This window comes from Pagrus major, chromosome 21 (assembly GCF_040436345.1).
Source record: "Pagrus major chromosome 21, Pma_NU_1.0".
Taxonomy (NCBI): Eukaryota; Metazoa; Chordata; class Actinopteri; order Spariformes; family Sparidae; genus Pagrus; species Pagrus major.
This window is the reverse complement of record NC_133235.1, coordinates 19,076,271-19,099,462: the sequence shown is the minus strand read 5'-3', so window position 1 is coordinate 19,099,462 and position 23,192 is coordinate 19,076,271. Positions and strand designations below refer to the sequence as shown.

Sequence of the window (23,192 nt, the reverse complement as noted above, 5' to 3'; positions counted from 1 at the left end):
TCATACTTTGGACGGTGTGACCACAAAAGAGGTATTAAATTGCATTTTCTGTGTTATTAAGAAACACTTGGACTGCTGAACCCTGCAGAAACCCACTAATACAGTAAATGGTTTGATGATACAGTAAATTAAGGCCTGTTGAGACAACTAAACTCTTTATCATTTGTTCTGCAGCCTTTAAATTTCCCTGGGTATTTTCATGGATGACAGGCTGTGATACAAAGCAAACAGTTACAACAACAATACTGCAGAGTGGAGAAACAACACCTTTATTCCGCTGGTGTTGTGTTTCCATGGATTTTGGCTCACAGCCTCACACTATCTGTCATCCACCCTTCAATTTATGTTTCCGTTGTTATTCTCCCTCAGCTTTGTTCCTCTTTTTTTTTTCTGTTTCCGTCCCTTTATTTTCCCTCTGCTGTTCCTTTTTCTCTAAAACATTATCACTCTTCCACCCTTCTTCCATCCTCTTGTTTTTTTCTTTTGTAGTCTTCGTCCTCCTTCCCTCTCATCCGCCCTGTTTCTCGTGCCAGGATAAGATGTTGTGTTACATGCATTCTCCATCTGTTTCATGCCCCCTACTTCCAACCTCTTCCGTCTCTGAACAAAAACACATCGGTGAACATACTGTGCTCGTGGATTGGAGCCATTAAGTGCTTTTTGCCTTGCTTGTTTGGGTAATGATCCACAACGCTGGTTTGAATACAGCATTGAGTAGGACTTCAATAAATGCTGATAAAGGGGCTTTTAGTTGATGTAATGAACAGCAGTATCAAAGGATTTTTTTTTTTTTTTCAGAATCATTTGCATTTGAAGTGTTTGACTTTATAATTACTTGCTTGAAATTCACACTTCTTAATGACATTGCCTGTTTATTTGTTGTTGTAAACACAGGTTGTTTGTTGTACATTCTCTCAGAAAAATAAAAGTACTTTTCCTGATGATTAAGGATCGTTACACACTCTATTCATGTCAGCTGAACACGGAAACAAAATTAGTCAAGTCTGACGTCATGTTATAATGAATCAATTAAATGTTACCTCCACCAACGAGGTTGTTTTATTTATTTATTTATTTAGTCTATTTTTTTGGTTGGTTGGTTTGTGAGCAGGGTTACACAAAAACTACTGAACGGATTTCCGTGCAACTTGGATAGAAAATGGGTTGCAGCCCAGAATAGACCCCATTAACTTTTGGTGTGGATCTAGGGGTTTTTTCTCACTTTGTTTGACATTGTGAGACATGACTTTTGTCAACATTTTTGTTCATTTCTTAGGGAATAATCAACAGATCTTAATGAAAAAATCAGGGTTATTTATTTGGCTGGTATCTATGAGTGAGTACAAGTTGATGCAGAGCCAAAATAAAAATCCAGATCTAGGTGCTGGGTCTCGGCAGAGGTATGCACTCTACTGAGTGCCATTCTATTTTACTGAAGTTAGTTACAAAGGAAAGAGAAGTTTTAAAATTATTTTTATTCATCATTTTATTATACATATATGCACTGATAATCTGTCCTCTTGGTGTTGTTAAAACAGATGCTACGAAGTCGTGACTGCTGGAGTTAATATTCCCTGCTTTGAATTCCCAATTTGAGAGTTTACTTTTGATGATATCCTCAATGTTTCTCAACGTAGAAACAATGGAGTCTCGTGGATGATTCATTTTTTCCATCAGTTTGGTTTGGCGCCCTGCTGCTGCTGCTGCAGAAGCAAAGGCAGGAAATAAAACTTTATAACCCCAAAGTGAATTGAAAAAAATTGATTGAAACTTCTGAATGAAACCATTATTTTTAGGTTCCTCTCACCGTTAACCAGCATATGAAGCAGATTAAAACAATTTTGTGGATAGATTTAGATCTATCTATCTATCTATCTATCTATCTATCTATCTATCTATCTATCCATCTATCCATCTAGACTTGTACGAGGTGTATGCCATATCGTATCTATTGGCTGGCATTGCGTTGATTACCTTTTTTTTGCCAGTTTTAAAAGTCACCATAACTTTTTCTTACCTCCGAAGAAGGCATTTGATTTCTACTCCTTTTTTCTTCAAGGTGATGTTATTATCACTTAAAAATTCAGTAATTGAAAAAATTCAGTCGGATTATTTTTGAAGATTTACTCTGTTGTGCTCTCAAGGAAACTGCAGAACCACTTTAATCCAAGAACAGACCTCTTCATTATCCTCTTCATATAACTCGTGTTTCCTTTTCATCTTCTGGTTTTTCATTTTCCAGCAGCATGGCTTGTGACAAAAGAGCTGCCAGTTCCTGGATGTTGCAGCGTTCTCGGCAACCATTTGTGAGCTGTGAACACAACACTGTTAACCCTTTATCTCTTCTTTCTGAGCACACAAACACACTGAGTGTTGATGCATTAATAGCGGCCCACACAGACAGATGATTGGATGTTTTGCGTGTCGAGGAGATTCTTAGATACCAATAATCCTCTGATCCAGTAAAGACACACACTTGCATGCAAACACACACACACAAACAGGATTTCATACTTGAACACAGCCTTTGCCATGGATGATTTTTCAAGGACAGATCAACAATGAGGTGACAAGAGGAGCACAAGAAGAGAAAGAGATAAACAAAGTGAGAGTTATGATAAAATGCATCGTACATGTAGTTGCTTGACACTTTTCTCTCCCTCTCATCACCTCCGTCCATCACATCTCCTTTTCTTTGTCCCTCTCTACCTCCTCTTTTACTCTTTTTCTCCCCATCTCTGGAAGAATAGCAATTACATTTCAGAGTCGGTAGAGGCACTTGTAAATGATTGAAAGAGAGGAGAAAGAGGGAGTGGACAGCCTAATAAGATTCAGTGAGCTGAAAGTCTCTATTGTCACAGAGTCTGTGTCAGTGGGAGGCAGGAAGAGAGGAATCTCTGCCTCTCTTTTTTCTATCCTTTCTCTTTCCTTTCTCTCATTTCTTTCTTTCGATTAATTCCATCACCCTAAAGCCAGAGAACCAAACTCAATTATAAACTCTAAATTTCTCCCTGAAATCTGACCCTGGCACTGCTTCAGTTGTCACTTAAGGAACATGAAGGCACAAAACGTCTCTGCTGATTAACAAGCAGCCTGTCGTGCGGCTTCAGTGGTCAGATGGCCTGACCAGAGACTCTGTAAGGACACGGCGTGTCGTGGTGTCGCAGGCTGCCAAACAAACTCACTCGTTTTTTTATTCAGATTTGATCCCAAGCACTTGTGGTGTTAATTTAGCATTCAGCTACAGTGCATCGATACATAATCGTGGTAAGGAATTAAAGTTTTCCAGCAATCACTGAACAGACTTCAGTTCAAAATGTGTCTTTTTTGTCATGCATAACAGTCTTAGACAAAGCAGTGAATACAGTTTTGAAAGATGACTTGCAGTAACTTTTAAAAATCAAAAATTTAGCACTGCACCTCCATAACATTGTTGATCGTATGATTAACAGGCAAAAAGTTGGCCTACAACCTTTTATTCCTAAAAAGTTGGGACACTGTGTAAAACAAAAACAAAACAAAATGTAATAATTAGCTAAACCTACTCAACTGAAAATGACATAAAAAATATATTTCATGTCTTGCCTCATCCTCATTGATTTTTGTAAATACATTGCCTATTTTGAATTTAATGCCAGCACATGATGATCAATAAGAGACTGGTTAATTAAACCAGAAAACAGAGTTCAGACTTGTATTTTGCTTTGCGATCAATAAATCATAACTCATCAACACCAAGGCACATTGCTTTGCTAAAATTACAAAGCTGTTAATAAATAAACATAATCAATGAGGACTGTGAGCTGAAACGCATTTGCGTAAGCCCTTAATAAATGTCTTTTTACTTTGTTGCAAAGCAGTGTGCCTCAAATTTCTTTTTATTTATTATGACTTATTGATCACAAAAAATCACAAGTATAACTCCTGTTTTTTGGTTTCATTAAAATGTTTCTCGGATCCTGTTTTTTGTTGGCTACATTGTGAAGCAGCACTCCTCAGTCGATCTGGCTTTTGTCCTTTTTTATAAGTGACTGGGAAAGTTGTGTGATACTCAATAACACCTGTTTGTAACTTCTCACAGGTAAACATGTTCATTGGTAATAGCTGATAGTATCATGATTGGGTAGGAAATAGGTATCTTCGAAAGGCTCAGTTGTTCACAAGCAAGAATGGGGCGAGGTTCACCACTTGAAATTATGGCATGAGCTCAGGAACACTTTGTGTTGTCTGTTAAAACTGTTAATTAATGATATTTAATACATTCACGATACAATCAATTGTGAAAATAAAAAATTCCAGCCCCACAAGACATGTAATTGGAACAGATTTTAGTTTTAGTGAATATTTTTCTATAATTAAACATTTCTAAGTTGATTTTGGCCCTTTAAGACCATGAATTGGAGATTTTCACTGATCCAAAATTTTGTAACCAATCCAAAATGGACATCTGGGAAATTTACCTACACCAGAGGTGTATTGAGTCCTTGCCATACTTATGTTTTGCGTCAAGTCTCGGTTCCCAAGAACCAGGTTGACCTGTTAAAACCTCTTGAGGAGTGTGAGTGCAAGTGATTGCAAGGGAGGAAGAGGCGTGAATGTTGTCTCCGTTTTTTCAGAGATCGTTCAGCTTTGATGCGATCTACTTGATGAGAAGGGCAGAGCAAAACAACAAAATGAGACAGAAAGAGACAGATATCTGTGAATGGATGCCGCGTAACGCAAAACCCTCCAAACCAATGACAAACACTTGAGTACTCCCAGTTTTTACTATTTCTGTTTTCTAATTGTGAAGTCTGACCCAGGCTGAAACACAGCCTCAAAACAGGCCATCTTACTCTGTGTGTGTGTGTGTGTGTGTGTGTGTGTGTGTGTGAGTGTGCGTGTGTGTGTTTGGAGTGCTCACTGCCTCAGGTCCGCTCTCAGTGAATTGTGTCGGAACATGTGCTACTAACCTAATAGCTCAGAGATTTGGTTCATTATAATTGTGGAGGAGATGTGGTGGTGTGTATACAGAAAGTATGTGTGTTTGTGTGTATTTGTGTGCACATGCCTGTGTTTGGTGTATATTTGCAGACAAAGCAGTGATGTATCCCCCAAAGTGTGGTGGGTGTTCCAGATAGAGCGATCGAGCGGTGTGATTATAATGTATTACTGTAATATCACCACAAAGATAAGCATGAGATATTACGTGTGTGTGTGTGTGTGTTTGTGTGCGTGTGTTTCTGTGCGTTTGTGTGTGTGTGTGTGTGAGAATGTGTGATAATTGCACTTCTATAGAGCTTTCACACGTTACAACTCTCATTTATCACTTCTTTCAACATTGGCTCAAATGCACATTCTCTCTATTTTCCTACATGCACATTTCCTCACTGTCTCTCAGGTACAGTACACACACACACACACATACACACACAGATAGGACAGCTGTTCTTCAGACCGTCAGATCATCGTAAACTTTCAACCGTCTCAACAAGTGACACTACTGAGAAAAAGGGAAAGCAAAGCAAAGATTCAACAGGCAGACCACTGATACAGACGACATCCGTCCATCAGACGACATCTGTCCATCAGAGTCAAACTGAACATTGCTCTGAGAAAATGCCAGCGAAAATGTGGCCTGAGAAGAACTCGAGAGGTATCCAGCGGACCTCTAGACAGCGGCTCAGAGACAGTTCTCGAGAGAGGCTGTCCGACAGGTGCCATGCGCTCTGTCAAGAAAATGCAGAGCTGAGAAGCAAGTTGGTTGAAGAGAAGACCAAATCCAAAGTCCAACTTCGCCAAGAGTTGGCTGAGACAAGAGACCAGTTTGTCAGCAACACAAAGATTGCCACGCAGGTGAGAAATAATGCAAAGAGAAAGGAGAAGATTATATGAAAGTTGAATTGTCCCATAAAATCAATAAAGGCAAGTCCACAGCTGAGCTCCAGGTGGACGAGGACAAGAACAAACTCCTCCAAGACGAACTGGAGAGGATCAAAGCTTCACACAACGAGATCACCCTAAGGTACGAAACAGATGTCATCAATGCCAGACACCTGGTTGACAACCTTCTGCGTGAGCTTGAAAATGGAGTCCAGCAGCACAAACGCCTTCAAGAAGATTACGAGGAGCTGCTCAGCCAGGAGGATTTCCCAGCTGAGCTCCTTGCAGAGAGAGAAAAGAACAGGCTTCTCCAAGAAGAACTGCAGAAGACATGTGTGTCATACCATGAGATCAGCCAAAGGTATGAAAACGACGTCATCACTGTCGGACTGCAGGCTTACACCGCTCAGCTCGAACTTGAGAAGATCAGCGTTTCACACCATGAGATCAGCCAAAGATACGAAACTGATGTCATCGCTGTCAGACAGCAGGCCGGCACTCTTCAGCGCGAGCTAGAAAAGGAAGTCAAGTCTCACGCAGACACAGTGTCCGCAGGCTGGCATGTGATCAACAACTTGAGGGCTGAGCAGGACACCCTTCGTCAAAAGATGGCAATGTCCTGCAGCAAAACATCACAGAGAGGAAGAAATCTCATGTGAGAGCCAGGCGTGAGAAGAAGTGCGAGGATGAGCCAATGGAGTGCGAGGATGAGCCAATGGAGCAGCAATAATCGCTCCCTGAGGAGGGTCTCCCAGAAACATCAGTGGTGACCCCTTCGATCTGGAAAAAACCTGTCACTTACTGGGGTTGAGAAAAAGGAAAGGAGTAGGCTTCAAACAGTTCCAGCTTTTTGTCATCATCAACAACAACGCATAGTGACATTCACAACACAAATGTTAATATGCATTGTTGGCAGGCATGGTGGTACATGTCACACTGTCACCTCACAAGCGGAATGTGCAAACTAGTTGGTATCCTTCTGTGTGGAGTGTATATGTACCCCCATGCCTATGTGGGTTTTTCCCCGGGTGCTCCGGTTTGACCCAATAAAATGTCTCTGTGGCGCAATCGGCCAGTGCGCTCGGCCGTAACCGAGAGGTTGGTGGTTTGAACCCACCCAGGGACGAGGAGTCTTTCTGGGCCGCCGATTAGCTCAGTTGGTAGAGCGGGCGTCCCATGTACAGAGGCACACACATGCGCACACACATGCGCACACACACACACACACACACACACACACACACACACACACTTTGTATTATTCATGCCTCTTGTGTCAGAGCTAAACAGGATGATATCAGTGTTTATTTTAAAAGCTCACTCTGCTCATGTCACCAGACTATCTGGAAGCTCGCTGACCTCTACCTGCCACCACCTTTATTCAGTCAAAGCAACAACATGTGAGCGAGTGAAGCGAGTCACTTCCTGCACAGCTCAGCGGTTAATGTCAGTCGTTTGAAGTATTTGTTATCAACTTGATGAGGTGTGTTGCTTCTCATCAAATGCAGAAGACCAACATCAAGCAGACAAGGGCGTGAAGTGTGTGTTCATTTCTTTTTTTTTTGTTCATCTTACTGCTCCTCCTGCTTCTAGACTTTGTGCTAAGCTAAGCTCCTGGCTTTAGCTCCATATTGAACTCACAGACCTGAGAGTGATATCAATCTTTACATTTTGACCTACTGGCAAGAAGGTGAATAAGTCCAACTATTTCTTTAAAACAAACTCTCAAATATCGGTTGTCAGAGCTCTTATTTAGCACTTGAATGCTCCAGCCAATTTAAAAACACTGATCCTTGAAACAGCATTCTGAGTTTTAAGGATGTCATTTTGATTCACACTTGTGCCACATTTTAGGACTTAGCTCAGCCATGTTACTGCATACTTGTTTGGGGCTTCTTTGCAAAGCTGGTTTTTAACCCTCAACAGAAGAAGAGAACCCAGTGTAGACTTTACAGATACTAACTGAACACACAGTGATGTTATAGTCAAGGAATCATGACTGCTGCAGAGACACAGTGAACTAAAAACACACAATGCTCTCATTGTCTTGTACCGGATCTAAGACTTGCCCTAAATAAAATATAATATAGGTCTCTGAAGTAGGTTATTTGTTTAAAAAAAAAAGTGAAATTTGATATGTGATTTTATAGCAGATGTCACTGCAGTATTTGCGTGCTACTCAAAGGTAACTGCATTGATCAATTAAATAATTAAAGTGTCAGAAAGCAACAAAAACACAACTTATGATCTAAAAATAACGTCTTTTTGTGCTCGAAACTGTATTGAGCGTTAGCTAAGAAGCAGTCAGAGACGAGATGAAAACACCATGTTCCATTTACTGTCTCATTAGTGTGAGAGAGGAAAAAACAAGCATAGATGAGGGGGATGGCCAGAAGTGGTCAGGGGAGAAGGGCTGCTGGGACTATTTGCATTCAGCTCTTGTGGTATGATAAAGAGGTGTGTTATGAACATGTAACCTTGTTGGTATCGATCGTGCTTCTCATCTGTGCAGCGCTGATTGGAGGAGACCTCTCAACACAAAGCTCATATGTCAATGCTAATTGGATTATTAACTCATATACCTGCAATAGCCTCATTGCTCTCTTCTCTGCAGTCCAGTGTTCTCATGTCCTTACCATGATATAGGCGCACATGTACATTTTGCACTTTGAAGCCGAAGCACTGAGTTTGTTTTACCCTGTCACACAGTTGTGATCATGGTTACAGCTTACAGATACAGTATAACATAATAAGAAAAGCTATTCATGTATTTTGTATCTATGGTTACTCACAACTGGAGTTACATCTAGGCAGTAATGCTGTCAATCAGACCCGTACCTGAGCTTTTATCTAAGAAGGATAAAAAGGATGCCTGTTGGGTCCCAACAGGGCGCGACTGGTTTGTGTCGCATTTCCATGCTCAAACTTAAACTTCTTTTTCTCGGCCATTATCAATTTTTTATAAACTTATCTTGATTTCAGTGTCACTCCTCTTTCAGAAGGCAGGTTTTTACTCCTGCCTTTGAGTGTTTTCATTTGCAACAGGCACTGTAGAAGCATTTCAGCCTGTAGACATGGTCGAACAGCTCTTTGTACAAGCCATTTCTTTTATGTATACCTCTGCCTTTAGCGCCAACCCCAATCATTGCTACTGAAGTTGTACATCTTAAAAAACAAGTCAGAAATTTATAGTTTAATATGCGCTGAGCACCGTAGTTTTCTTTTTTGCAAATATTACTCAGACTGGAGTAAATCTTTCATTTGTTGGGGATTATTTCCTGCAGCGGATTGATACACATACTGACATATGCTACTGTGTATGAAGGGCATTAGAACTGTGTGTAACAGTGACTGAAATGAACTACAGTACCCAGGTTCATTGTAACGAATATTACCAAGCGCAACCCTTTGGCTTATTGCTGTACTTTTAATGTTTTTTGGACGACAATGGAGCTCTGTAGAACAGAAATACTAAGACATATCAGGTTTGGCTGGACAGACGATACTTGTTAAGAAGATCAATTAATTGATGATAACTGATTAAATGACACCGCCATCAACGTGATCGACAAACATCCTGCATGTTTTTTTCTTCTCTTGCTTTGAAAATTAACTAATGAGTTATTTTTCTGACACTGATGCACTAATGAGTGACATTTTGCCACAGAATAAGTGCCCACAGTCTGGTTTGTTAAAATGCGGGTTATGGTCGCAGGGCTTTGGGATGGAGCCCAAACAGCAAAGCTTGCTCATATATTTTAATGATCCTAGCTCTCTGAAGGAGGGTCTGTATTTACCATCGGGGCCAGAGATTTAAAGCCGACCCTTCTTTTAAATTAGTCTGAACCCGCAATCTCATGCACACAAACGCGCGTTTCGATCGCATTTGATCCGTCACTACTCAAAGGAATGATGGATAGATTTGTAGTGATATAGCATATGGTGTGGTTTCATCACTGAGCAGCGTAATTACCTTTCATGTTGTGTTTACACTGACTGACTTCAAAGTCTTTGTTTATTTTCTAGGAATATATGTTTTCCAAAGCCTGTGCATCTTATTAAATGCTACATTATGCAGACTATATCCCTTGAAACCATTATTTCTGCACACATTGCTTTGATACACGTACATTGCTGCTTTGAAGCTAAAAGCTCTCTCTCGCTGTCCCTCACTCCCTTCATCCCTCGCTCCCTCTCTTGCTTTCTTTCCCGTCGTCTGTTTTTTCCTCTCCACTTCTTTTTTACCCTCCGTTATCCTCTTCATCTCACTAACTCTTCCCTCTTTTCTTGTTTCCTCAGTCGGGCGTTTGTTGATCGAGTTCAGCTCCCAGATGACGATGGAACGAGTGCAGAAAGAGAACCCCAATGTGACGGAGGGAGGCCGCTACACGCCTCCTGACTGTCGGCCGAGATGGAAGGTCTGTATACATGTTTTCTCAAGTCGAGCTGAGATGAAAACAATCTTTTTAACCATTTTAGATCACATCCACAGTCATATCGTGCGCCTATTAAAAAAGATATATGCCAAAAAGATTACAAAACAATGATTTCTTCATATTTTTATATCAAAATCCAGTCATGTCCTCTTCCTGTAAAACTACACATCACATGTGCTTATGTAAGCTTGAAATTACAGATTTCAACCAATAATATCATGCCATCCACCCACACAGAGCTCAGATTTAATGTCAGAAAGACGCTGTTGTGTTTCACTGATTACTGTACAAAAACACACATTTATAACTTTATTCACTGATTTGGGTGAAACTGGATCATATTTTGTGGAAACAGTGTTTTCTGGTTGTCCCTCTAATTCCCTCCCGATGAACAGATGGCTTTACTTGTTGCTAAAGTAGCCGCAAGTGAACATTGCCGGTGTTGGGCCCAAACACAAACTCTGAGACAAACTGCTGCCAGTTTGACAAAAGGGAATCCAGTACTGAGGTGGTTTATAGAGTTTAGCTGCTGTTAGACAGTTACCGCTTGCTCGTTTGGTCATACAGCTATGGTTAGCGGTCATATTAGCTAACTGACATGGAGCCCCAGGTTGCCAAGAGCCAAATCTGGCAACAAAACCGCTTCACAAAACCAAGAAATACAAAACAAAAAGACCAGAAGTTATGCATAATAAAAACAACAGCAGCAATAAAGATTATTGGTTACAAAGTGAAATTGTATAGATACTAAAGCACAGCTGTAAGATAGTGAGTCAAAGTTATAAAACGATGAGTCACTAAGTCAAAATTATGATATACAAAGTTAAAAATATGAGTTGGGAAATAGAGATTATGAGATATTAAATCAAAAGTATGAGATTTGAAGTCAAAATGATCAAAATGATAAAAATTATGAGATGGTAAATCAGAATTTATCATTTCTAAGTCAAAATTCTGAGTTAACAGGTAAAATGTTCAATGTATCATAAGTTTGACTTTTTTTTTTATCACAGCGTTTCATCTATTTTTCTTTTTCCTGGCAGAATTGGCCCTCCATATTTTCTCTCAGTATTGGGTTAAAATTAGTAATCTCTATGTAGACGCACACATTGCAGTATAGAATCCCATTTCTCTAAGAAATAAAAAAAACAATAAGACCTGATGTTTTACATAATAAAAAACAAAAAAACAAACAAACAAAAAAACAATCTAGTCAGTAAATATTATTAGTTACAAAGTAAACATTTCAAGATACTAATGGAAAGTTGTAAGTTATTGAGTCAGAATTCTAAAACAATAAATTATATACGATATGTGAAGTCAAAAATATACTGGTAAATAAAGATTATGAGATATTAAATTAAAAAAATGCGTGTGATAAAAAAGTCACACATTATGGATAAGTTAGTAATTGTGAAATAGTAAAAAATACAAGTAACTAAGTCAAAACTATGAAATGCGACATCAGAACTATAGTATATCCATGTTTTCTCTGTACAGAATAGCTTTCTGGTAGGCAGCTTCACTTTTCTCAGTAAGTGTGGCATCATATTTGATCTAAAGAAAAGATGAGTATGTTGAAGTGTTTCTCCTCTACTTAACGCTTCACTGAGGTCAGGGTGCTTCCATTTAGCTGCGAAGATTACACTAAAATAGGTGCACCCATCACAATGCCTAACTAGACACAAACCAAGGTCAATTTGCTGCCGGTCTTCATCTCAGTGCGAAATTACCATGAACTTACATGGTAAATTACAGTTCAACCTTGGACTGTTTGGACAGCTGAGAACGACTCACTTAAAGCTCAGCGATACACAGCAACCTCAGACCTGTCTCAAATCTGCAAAGCCATCGGGAGCTCTTTCCCTGAGCTGCTTCTTTCATAATGAATGAGAACCAACTTTACGTACACTGTGACATTAACCGGGGGATTTTCTACAGAAATGGCTTTCTAGTGCAGAACAGTTCACTGTAGGATGGAGCAATGCTCATTTAAGCATAATTACACAAACAAACACTCTTTGGAGGTCTGAAAGACAGTTCACCTTGACTCATTATACTTGTGTCTAGATTTCTTTGCCAGCATTGATTTAATTATGCATTTGAATGGTACAAATTTGGTTTGATAGTTAAAGTTTTCCTTGGATAAAAACAAATTACCAACTGAAGCTGTCCTTGTTTTTTAGGTGGCCATCATCATCCCGTTCCGTCACAGAGAAAACCACCTAAAGTACTGGCTCCACTACCTCCACCCGATCCTCAGGCGGCAGAAGATCGACTACGGCATCTACATCATCAACCAGGTAGGTCAAGGCGAGAGGACCTGAACGCACCTTTACAGTAGAGTTACCCCAGGATTCACTGGCTGCAAGGAACAGAATTTTCATAATGGGTTCCTCTCAGGATCATTTTTAGATTATTTGTCACATAAAAACGAAAATAGAAGTAGTAATACCCAGTGACGTACGTTGAAGAAGCTTGAAGATTCCCTTGTTAAGGACTTGTAGGTGCTCATGTCATCAAAATTGTGCGATCACAGTTGGTCATGTGAGCATGAATATAGTGCGGCATCGACAATATAACAACATATAACAATATAACTGACAAGGTGTCGATTTTTGTTGCTTTTTCAGTCACTTCTGCATCAGTAAGCACTGAGTTGGATGTTTAGGAGCTTCTAGAAAAAGAGCAGAGAGCAGAAACTAGAAACTCATGATACTGTAGTAACCCCGATATTAAATGAATGTGACATTATCACATCTGGTAGTCTGAGTTAATTAATAAGCCTTGTCCTCTACCAGCCAACCAAAAAGAGCCTAATATGTGAGCCTGCTGCTCCACATAAAATAACTGAATTAATCATAATAGAAAAAAAGGGGGGGAAAAAACAATTAGGAATGGGAATTTATAAGATTTTATAGATATCAGTGCCATTATTGATTCCTTTATTGATTCCTGATCAATTTTTGTTGGAATAGCTGTAGAAATAGTCTGTCTGTTATCATCTAAATGGATGAAAGGAGAGAATATTTGCACATCATTCATTGGATCATGTTTTCTTACTCAAAGAAAGAATCTGCTCAATTTGCTTGTGTGGCACTAATGTTATGTCATAACAAGATATTTATTCTCTATAACGGACTTTGGGAAGTGGTTCGATACCGACCTGTGGGCCAATGCTGCATATCATCCTGTCTCTCTCTACCCCTCACATTTGAAAAGCTAAAACCAGCATTTTTAATACATTTATTCACCTCCAGTGGCATTCAAAATCTTCAAATTAAGAAAATTCAAATGTGAATCTCTTCTTGCTCAAGACAGGATGCAAAGTAGGTCATGGGCAGAAAAATATGAATAATGTTTACTTGCAAAGACCTCTGTTTTATCATAAACTTTGTTAGAGGCCAAGTTAAAGGCTGTAGGAATATTTTGTCGCGAGTTTTCAAATTTGTATGATGGGAAGTAGACGTGAACTAGATCTGTCAGCTCAGGTGAAGTTTTAAGTTGTGGAGGAATAATTAAAACACTGTTTCCACCATCAGGTATTTTAGTTCATTAATATGGTAGAAAACATCTGTTACTGCATGTAGAAGTTGAGGACAAGTATATTTTGCAGGTGTTAAATCCCCTCAAGTCCCTCACTGGTCTTCTTCTGACTGAATTCATCTTCAGAGTGAATCAGCAACATGTTTACTCGGCTCAACACAAGCACAAAGAGTTTGATTTTCTAAGCAATGTTGTGAGAGTGTGTGTGAGTCTTCCACGCTGCGTCGGGTGAGAGTTCTTCTTCTTCTACATTATGGGTAATGAGCGCTCCTTTCTGCCCTTTCTTTTCCCTGTGGGCCTAGCGCAATGCCTTAATCAGTCCCCCTGTCGAGCAGACCTTTGGTTCCGCCTGCCCTGCTGTGCTCTGCTCCTGATATGGCGATGTTCCAGTGTCTTACTCTCCCGCTCTCACTTTTAACACTTTTACACATAAACAAGCGTCTTCTCTCTGAGCATCTCTGAATCTCTCTTATCTCAGATGTAAAGCTGTTAGAGAGGGTGTGCGGAGCTGTTAGTGGGAACTTTCACGTTCCCATCGAGAGTTGGCTTGGATCGTCTCCCATTGTTATTTACATCACTGCTATCAGACTTTTTAATACACTATCTTCAATTTCATCTTGAGGCAGTGTAGCTCGCTCAGAAATCATGTAGTTTTTAATCTGATTTATGCCCAAATTCAAAGTACTTGAACCCTTTACTACATCTCACAGGGGCTAAAATTTATTCAATTGTCTGCAACCTTAGTTACTTTTTAATACCCTTCCTGTCCAGTGACAACACTGTGTCTTCAAATTTGATGTTTTGGATTTGCATGTTTCTTTACGGGATGAGAAAATGATCTTATATACGTCTTAAGCTCAATATAACTATTTAAAAACCCTCTTGGATTAGCTGCATCTTCAAACAGCTGAAAACAGTTTTCCTGTTTCCTATTTTAAATCAATTTATCACTGGTACATTCAGTTTATTGTTTAAACAATTTCTCCGTCTAAAATATGTCATTCTGTGTTTGTGGCGACCCCTAGAAATGAACGTCCGACCCCTTGGAGATCCTGCTCCCTAGGTTGGGAACCAGTAGTTTAGATGAACCGTGTAAAAAAATTCTCTTCTTGCTTTTGTGGCGATCAGCTACAAAGCATCATTTAATACCTCTCAAAACCAAGGACAGGTGTTCAATACGGACACTTGGTACTCATTCAGGAGGTCTTTATGTCATGTCAGGCCATGAAATAATATGATTTTACAGCTGACGGCAACATCGGTAGAGCTGCTGTTGCATCTTCATCTCTTTCACCTGCACTTCAAACAGACACTGATCCACTGCCTGGCTGTAATTATCTGTAAAACCATCGCAAATTTTCCACCACTCTATGATTTAGAAGTTCAGAGAGGGCTTTGTTTGAAGTGGAAATTATTCGGGTGTATTTTTAAATGCGTTTGAAAAGCAGATTTATTCTCTGATGTGAGGAGCTACGCAGGTGCAGCGTGTAGTGACGCTAATTCCCCTCGTCTTCGGATGAGTTTTTAAACTGACCCAAAGATTAGCAGTGATTTAAAATACCACAGCTGGAGGGATCAACTTCACCTCCACTACAGCATTAATGACTGCTCAGAGTGCCTGTCTTCATAACTGCTACGGACTGTCTCCAACTGTCCGCTTAAGGCTGTGAAACTTTGAGTTTCTCCTCGATTTAAATGTATATTTTATACTAACTGGTAATGAGGGGCATCTTGAGGTTACGTATTTTTATTCAGCAGTTGCTCATCTAATATTATCATTGTGTAATATTGCAATTAACTCAAAATCTGAGCACTGCAGCTGCACTTTTATACCCAGGATTTATGTTAGAATTGTGCTCCGGCCAAACACTTCATCCCAATTAGTCGGAAAAGTTAGTTTGGAGCCTGAATTTGTAACTTATCGTGGAGTTTTTATGACATTCTTGTTGACAGCTGAGTTTCAGTTTTATTTATAGGAGCTTGATGGAGGCAGGGATAACTGTTTCCTTTAAAATCAAACGAACAAACAAAACTTAATATTCGATTAGATCTCTATCAGCATTTTATTATCTTTTCCTCACTGTGCGTTGTCTTCAATCCTCAAACCTTCCTGGATTTCCTTTACAAAAGGTCAGGTGGGACACATGGATATCAAACTGCCAGACAAGCTGACAGCAAGTCCCAAAAACAGACAATGACGTCTACAAAGAGGGTGGACTGAGAGGTGCCGAATCAAAGCGACAGAGGTGGGATTTTGATGACAAGAAGTCCTGATGTATCTGACACGATGGGCGATTAAACCTTTACACCGGGCGCCACTTTCCGAGGGGACGGTGGAGAGCACTTTGTTATCGTGCTCGATGGAGTGTTAAATGAGTGAAAGTCTGGAACCTTTTTAACACGGAGACGCTGCAGGGGGAACGTGGCGGGGGGGTTGAGTGGTGATAATTTTCCCCCTCTGGTCTCACCCTTGCGAACAGATAATGGCTGTCATGTCCTCAGAGTCAAAACAGTTGCTCTGTGGAAAAAAAGAAAAACTCATCGGAGATAAAACAAATGCCCTGGGTTCACCTTCAGACATGGGCAACAACAAATGTTAGTGTTACCCACACATAGGCTTTACATTTGTGACCAACCCAAGTATTTTAAAGGATAATTTCAGCCAACAGTGAAATTTCCATCATTATCTGCTTGACCTCATGCTGATGGAAAGTCAGGTGAAGTTTTGTAGTCCACAAAACATTTCTGGAGCTTCACAGCAAAACAGTGTTGCAGCATTCTCCTCAACCATTGAAGAAGATGGGGACTTATTTTAAAATATAAAAAATACTATCAAAATAAAGAAATGGCTCATCCAGTGTAACCCAAGTCATGTGGAAGACTTTATTTACACCCCCGAGGTGCTGTCGAGCTTGTGCGTTGTGCATTTTTGGGTGATCTTATCCTTTAAAGCCTGCCTAAGTAACTTTACATCGACTAACAGTGTAAAGATTACAGCAAACTCAAGTCTTGGAAACCTGCTGCATCCATTCACCAAAGATGTGAGGCCCAATCATATTTCAAAATGGCCACTGTCCTGGTGGCCGGGTCAGCTGATTGGCAATTGGATTGTCAGGCCAAAACGAGGCAGCTACAGTCAGTCAGTCAACTGTCCACCGTCTGACCCCTACCAGCCTGCTTTTAACCTGATGGCGTGATCTCTTTGTGATTGATCGTACACACATCAACACGACGTTCAGTCAGTTTGTGCAGCGTGGGGAAAAACAAACAGACAGCACAGGTGAGAGAGACAACGAGACAAAGAGGAAAATTAGAGTACATTAAAGGGAGAAAATCCCCAGAGGAAAGTGCAGCTAAACGCTGGAATATTACAGATATGCTCAAAGGATCAAAGGATGGTAAGTGTTTGAATAAAAGCATGTCATAAGATTAAAATTAACCTTCACAGGTTGTGTGTGAAAGCAGGAGATGCGTATGCATGAAAATTATACTGAAAATAGAGACGTTCGTGTACTTTATGTCAGGTGGAAGTTACTCAGAGGCACCAGAGCTCCATGATGATGAAGTCCATTAGGAGCTCTGAGGAAAAGCCAAGTTATTGCCAAATTATATAGATGAATTATTTATTCCTCTAGCCTTAATCTCTATTTTTAAACTATTTTTAAAGCTGTTTTGGGTGGCGGTATAACTAATAGGTATGTTAGTGGCATAAACAGTGAATAGAAAATAGTTCATTTAATTACAGCATTCATGGTTTGCTATGAATGTGTGGAAATTGGCTGAGGTTAGATTCTCAGCCTGGACCATTTGCCCAGTCTAGCCCTTTCCTTATACAACTTTTTTAAAGTAGTTTTAAATTACATTTCAATCACAGATGGTCCCTTTACACTGATTGAAAATAACCAGCAATATTCCCCTCTAGTTAATCAACATGCTGCATAGCAACAGGAGCCAGTGAAGAGAAATGCTCTGCAGAAAAGGATTATAATACGTCACGATGACTGTTCTAAACCGGTCTGAAGATTTAATCCTAACTAAACATGAACAAGATATACGGGCGCCAATATACATCTCGACCTTCGAAACACATTAGTGGTAAACTATTCCTAACCACTCACATTGTTTTTGCAGGGTCTTTAACCACATCTTCTGCAGTGAACGGAGTTTGCATCTCGGCTGTACCTCCTCGATAATCGTTCAGATTTCCAGAGCCCAAGATGACATCTTTAAATATCTTGTTTTGTCTGATCAACCAAAGGATATTAAATTAGCTTTTACAAAGGACTAAGAAAAGCGGTAACACTTTATAATAACCATCATTAATAAATGGTACATTCATAGTTAGTTCAACTTTACTGAATAGTCACTGTTAACAGATAATGCTTCATAAGATAAATGCTTTATAAACAGATTATTAGCAACTGTTTATAAACATCACTCGCAACTTGGTGGCTTGGCCATCCAAATGTTTATAGATGAGCTACATAGTATTTATTAACCACTTACAAAGTATTATAAACATCAGTTAGGACTTTACAATAAACAATTGCTTAATAAATGGTTTAAAAAGCATTTTGTTTCTTAACAGTGAAATAACTATTAGCTAGAGTTTGACTTACTATAAATATATCATTTATTGATGGTTGATGGTTATTATTAAGTGTTACCAGAAAAGCATTTAAGCCATTAAGTATAAAGAAGGTGAAAAACAGCAGTTGTTAGTTGTTAGTATTTCATTTAACAAAATAGTTTTCAGTCAGTTGTTTGGCTTCTTAGCTCGTTAGTGTGTTTAATGATAATGATTTATCATTAAAGGTACGGGTCAGAGGTCACATCTCAGTCTCATCTACTTAAAAGCACAACAAACTGCTCGTCATGTACTATCAAAACTGTCTGAATTCATATAACCTTGGCTTTAGTTAAAGTCTTGTTTCTCTGCTCGCCTGCACCATCCTGCAGCCGTTGTTTTTCTTCAGCCGGACATTTTTAAGCAGCTATCATCTCGCTCTGACAAGCGGTGCTGCTGGTGAGGTACGGTGAGTAGGCGTTGCAGAGGGATCATGCGGAAAGTTATATAGCAACCTTGCTGTTCTGCCCTGCTGCTCTGTGTCCTCCGCGCCTGCCGAGGACCGGGGCCAGTGTTTGCTTGTTGGCCATCAGCTCATCATGTAAACTGGAGGAAAGCCCAGAGAGAGGGACACAAAGTACCAAAAAAAAAAAAAAACAGAAGAGCAGGTGAGAAAACAGAGAGTGAGAGAGGGAGGGAGGTAAGCGACAGAAGTAATGAAGAAAGAAGAGCCATCTGCTGTTACGATTTTTATGGGAGCTTAAGGTCGATCCATCATTATTGATTTATAACTTCTAATACGCTGCAGCTATAGAGGAAGACCATAAGGCAAAAGTCATGTAATATTCTGCTCTCTCTTGTTTCTTCCCTGATATCTGCAGCAGTGGAAGAAGTGCAGAGATCCTTTATTAAAGAAAAGTACAACAATGTAAAAATCTGTCGTTCAAAAAGTAAAAGTACAAAAGTAAAAATAGTGGCTGCTGTGACCGATGTATTATATTATATGACATGATTAGATTGTTAATACTGATGCTTCAATAAGCAGCATTTTACTCAACAACTCATCGATACCTACTAATTGTTTTCATGATGTTGATGGCATGATGTTTTCATAAACTTAACTGAGTAGTTTTTGTGCCTAAACCTAACCACACCATGACCGTTTGAGGTTTTAACAGTGCAAAAGTCACGATATGTCATGATTTTTTAAATGTTTGTCAAAAAACTTCAGTTTGAAAGTCTAACTGGTCGTTGCAAGTAGTTTTTAACTTGACTGAGGAACCCTTCACATGAAAAACTGATGGTTGAGGGATAAGTAGAGCGTCATAGTTTGAAGCTTAAAGTCGTTGACCAAGCTACCGTTTTTGGTTCGGAATCTCTGGCCGAACTGATGATGGTTGAGCTGCGTTGTGGGTAATGTAGGCAATAGGTTTTACGAGGAAGAAGAATATGCAGAATGAAAAAAAGATGATATCTCTGGTGTTACCCTTTTGAACTGTCTAAAAACTTTAATTGATGGAGTTGCTTGAAGATGAGCAACTCACACAACCCCATCGCTTAGTCTCTTTTGTTATCCAGGGAGTCCAAAAAAGCCAACTCTAACGTTTTTCATAAATCTACGCAGAGATGATAAACGTGTGCAGGGATAAGACTTCCGTTTTCATTTTTCATAAAGCACATTATATTTCTTTTTTAGCTCCCATCATGTTTTTTTTTTATGAAACATCTTATTGAAAAGTAAGTAGGTTTACCACTGTCAAATAAATGTGGTAGCATAAAGAACTGTATTTTCACTTGAAATGTTGTGAAATATAAAAGTATAAATAGAATAAAAAAGAAAATACAAGTACCTTTCTTGAGTAAATGTACTTAAACTTTCCACTCTGCATCTGGTGGCCCCAGTTTTGGTCCATTCATGAGGCACACAACACAAGAAACTAAATATGTATATTTTAAATTGCTACATAAAAGTACACTGCCAAGGCTCTAATATTCTGAGGTGCTTATGACTCTAAAGTAGTCTAATCTCTATTTTTGTGGCATTTTAGCACCAGCAGAAAATCGTAAGGATAAAAAGAAAAGCAGGATAAAATGCACACACTGACATCTGGTGTCAGCACATACAAAAGTCTAAGCTTCTGCTGGGACCCTTTCTCCGCTAATCCTCCAAGATATGACCTGCTGCCCTCTTCCTCCTTCTGTCGCCCCTCCAACTCCTCATACACACACACACACGCACGCACACACACTGACTTTTCAGTAACTCCTCTGTCTACAGTCTCAGGTTGTGTTGTAGACGGAGAATCCATCCAGCTTTCACACAGTTTGTCTTTCTTATTCATGTCTACACTTCAGGTCCAGCAGTGTCCGGCACTGAGCGGACACCAAAGGATCAGGATGGATTAAGCTCAGCGTGTTTCCGTCTGTATATATTTGGGCTTTATGGTGAAGGTCACGTTAAAGCGGACCAGGAAGTTCATTGGTCTAGGAATGGCTAGACAAACAGCCGCTGTGGGTGCTGTGTGAGCCTGCCAACACACCTCTGAAGAAACTCACCTTTGTCATTTTTGGGGTGACCTTTGTTATGCTGTCTTTGTTGTGTTGCTCGTGTGCTCATTTCATCAGATTTCAAAGGAACAGGCTCATGTAATGCTAATAAACCAAACTGAAGCAAAAATGGCGCTTACTATAAAGGAATCTATCCTTAACTATCAATCGTATCTTCCTCTTTTTGCCTTTTCTTTCAAACTTGCCAAGTTATTTTTATTTTAGATGAGATGTCTCAGTAGAGCTGATTTGCTATCTAGTCACTGCTGAGATGCTGTAAGTGTTAGCATGTTATGCTATGGTGGTGCAAAATAAAGATGAACTTGCAATACAGTATATCAGTTAAGGCTGCAGCTATCAGTTATTTTCATTATTGATTAGGTAACCGATCTTTTGGTCTATACAGTGTCAGAATTATTGAACAATGTCCTTCAGGGTTTCTTAACGCCTTGTCTATACCAGTCGGTCTACACAGATGGCTGCCCACAATTGAGTATGGATCTGCTCCGGGTTTTGGATTGATTTTGATTGATTGATTGATTGATTGATTGATTGATTGATTGATTGATTGATTAAAGCTCTGTGTACAGAAAGTCAGATGGAAGTCCATTCACTCCTCCATGATCTCTGATGTGTTTGCAAAACCAAACAAAATTCCCTTTTTCCCTTTTTTTGTTATTTTTCCATTTTAACAAAATATCTCACAAAACTGGCCAGACATTTGGCAGGCCAACCTCCTTACTTATTTTTCCCGATGTATTATCGGTCCTGTTTTGTCTCGATTATGCTCCATGCACTTATAAAAACAGAAAAAAATCAGTTTCTCTCCCATGTTTCTGGTGGCATTTCTATTAAACACCAAATGAAATGTCCGTAATTATAGACCCAAGGCACAACTGTCAGCGTCGGTCAGAAGAAAGAAGTGAGATTACCAGAACTCTGTAGCCCATTAATCATCCCTGCCTGAGGGTAGCAACCCGAGGCTACATTAACCGCGATTAGCATTACACACCAAAACTCTGACTAACCTGCTGGCTGTCGAGTTGCATCGTGGGCAATGTAGATGCCGGGTTGTGACAAGAAAGAAGTACTTGAGGAAAAAAAAGGACAATTTCTGGTCCTGTAGCATCTATTTTTATCATATTTTAAAAAAACATTTGGTCACAAACTGACTGGGTCGCACTCTTGAAGACAGTATTTCAAGAGTGCGATTCTAAGTTGGTGGAGTTCTACAGAATAACATTTTACTGTCACGTTAGACAACGAAGGAGTTCTGAAACATAACTTTCCAGGCGTCACATATCAGTTTAGGGCTTATTTTATACATGAAGAAGCCTTTGGAGATTATTTTAAGAGCATAAGAACATCACACGGCCTCAGTGACCCTACAGCAAAGCACAAGCTGTCTTTGTATTTGTGAACGTGGTTACGAGTTTCAGTTTGATGTATAGAAAGGGCACGATGGGAAAATCCTCCACCGGCATAGAATATTCAATCCATGGTTCACTTTATCTTTAGTCGTTATTGGCTTTTTTTTTTTTTCAGGTGATAGACGGAACAAAGCCAATTTAATTATAACAGTCATTATTTTCTTATCTATTAGAAAGGGTGCAGGCCTGGGTGAGGTATTTAGACATAAACCTCTTAGAAAAAGGAAAAGGCCAAGCCAGACCTTTTGTGTTTTTTTCCCTCCCTTTCAGTCTCTCATGCATGGTTAGTGCACTTTCTATCTTCTACTACAAAAAACTGAGAATGTTAAAGGAGAGAAAGAAAATGAGAGAGTTTTTGTGCAGCTGACCATGGAATAGGATATTGATCTGATGAGCAGCAACTCTGTTCCTGTCCTTCTCCTTTTCCACCTTGTCCCTGCTTCAGCTTCGTGTCACAGTGTTTGCCAGAGCGTCGTTACGGTTTTGTAGAGGAACTACACAGTAAAATAACGTTCTTAATGGCTCTGTACCCGTAGATCCCTATTGAGTCCCAGGTGCAAAATGACTGATGTGATTGATGTGATGTGCATTAGCCTGTGCTGTGATGAATTATAGATTTCGCTCCTCTCCTCTCCTCTCTCAACAATTCAAACCTTTGGCAGCTTCTAATTGCTTTGTTCTCAATATACTAACTTTCGGAGCACTTATCGTCAGAGGTAAAAGTATCTAAATGTGTGCTGTCTATATGACTTTAGATCCAGACATCCATTAACACCACCTACAGGGGATCATAGTGCGAGAAAA

General features: G+C 39.6%; 1 protein-coding gene across 1 annotated transcript in view; it reads left to right on the top strand.

Moving 5' to 3' along the window:
• b4galt2 (UDP-Gal:betaGlcNAc beta 1,4- galactosyltransferase, polypeptide 2) overlaps nucleotides 1–23,192 on the top strand; it is a 149,200-nt gene that overhangs the window by 51,618 nt on the left and 74,390 nt on the right. The window contains exons 2-3 of the mRNA XM_073491600.1: nucleotides 10,162–10,280; nucleotides 12,485–12,601. Of these exons, the coding sequence (XP_073347701.1) occupies nucleotides 10,162–10,280; nucleotides 12,485–12,601 (236 nt within the window). The remainder of the gene's footprint in view (nucleotides 1–10,161; nucleotides 10,281–12,484; nucleotides 12,602–23,192) is intronic.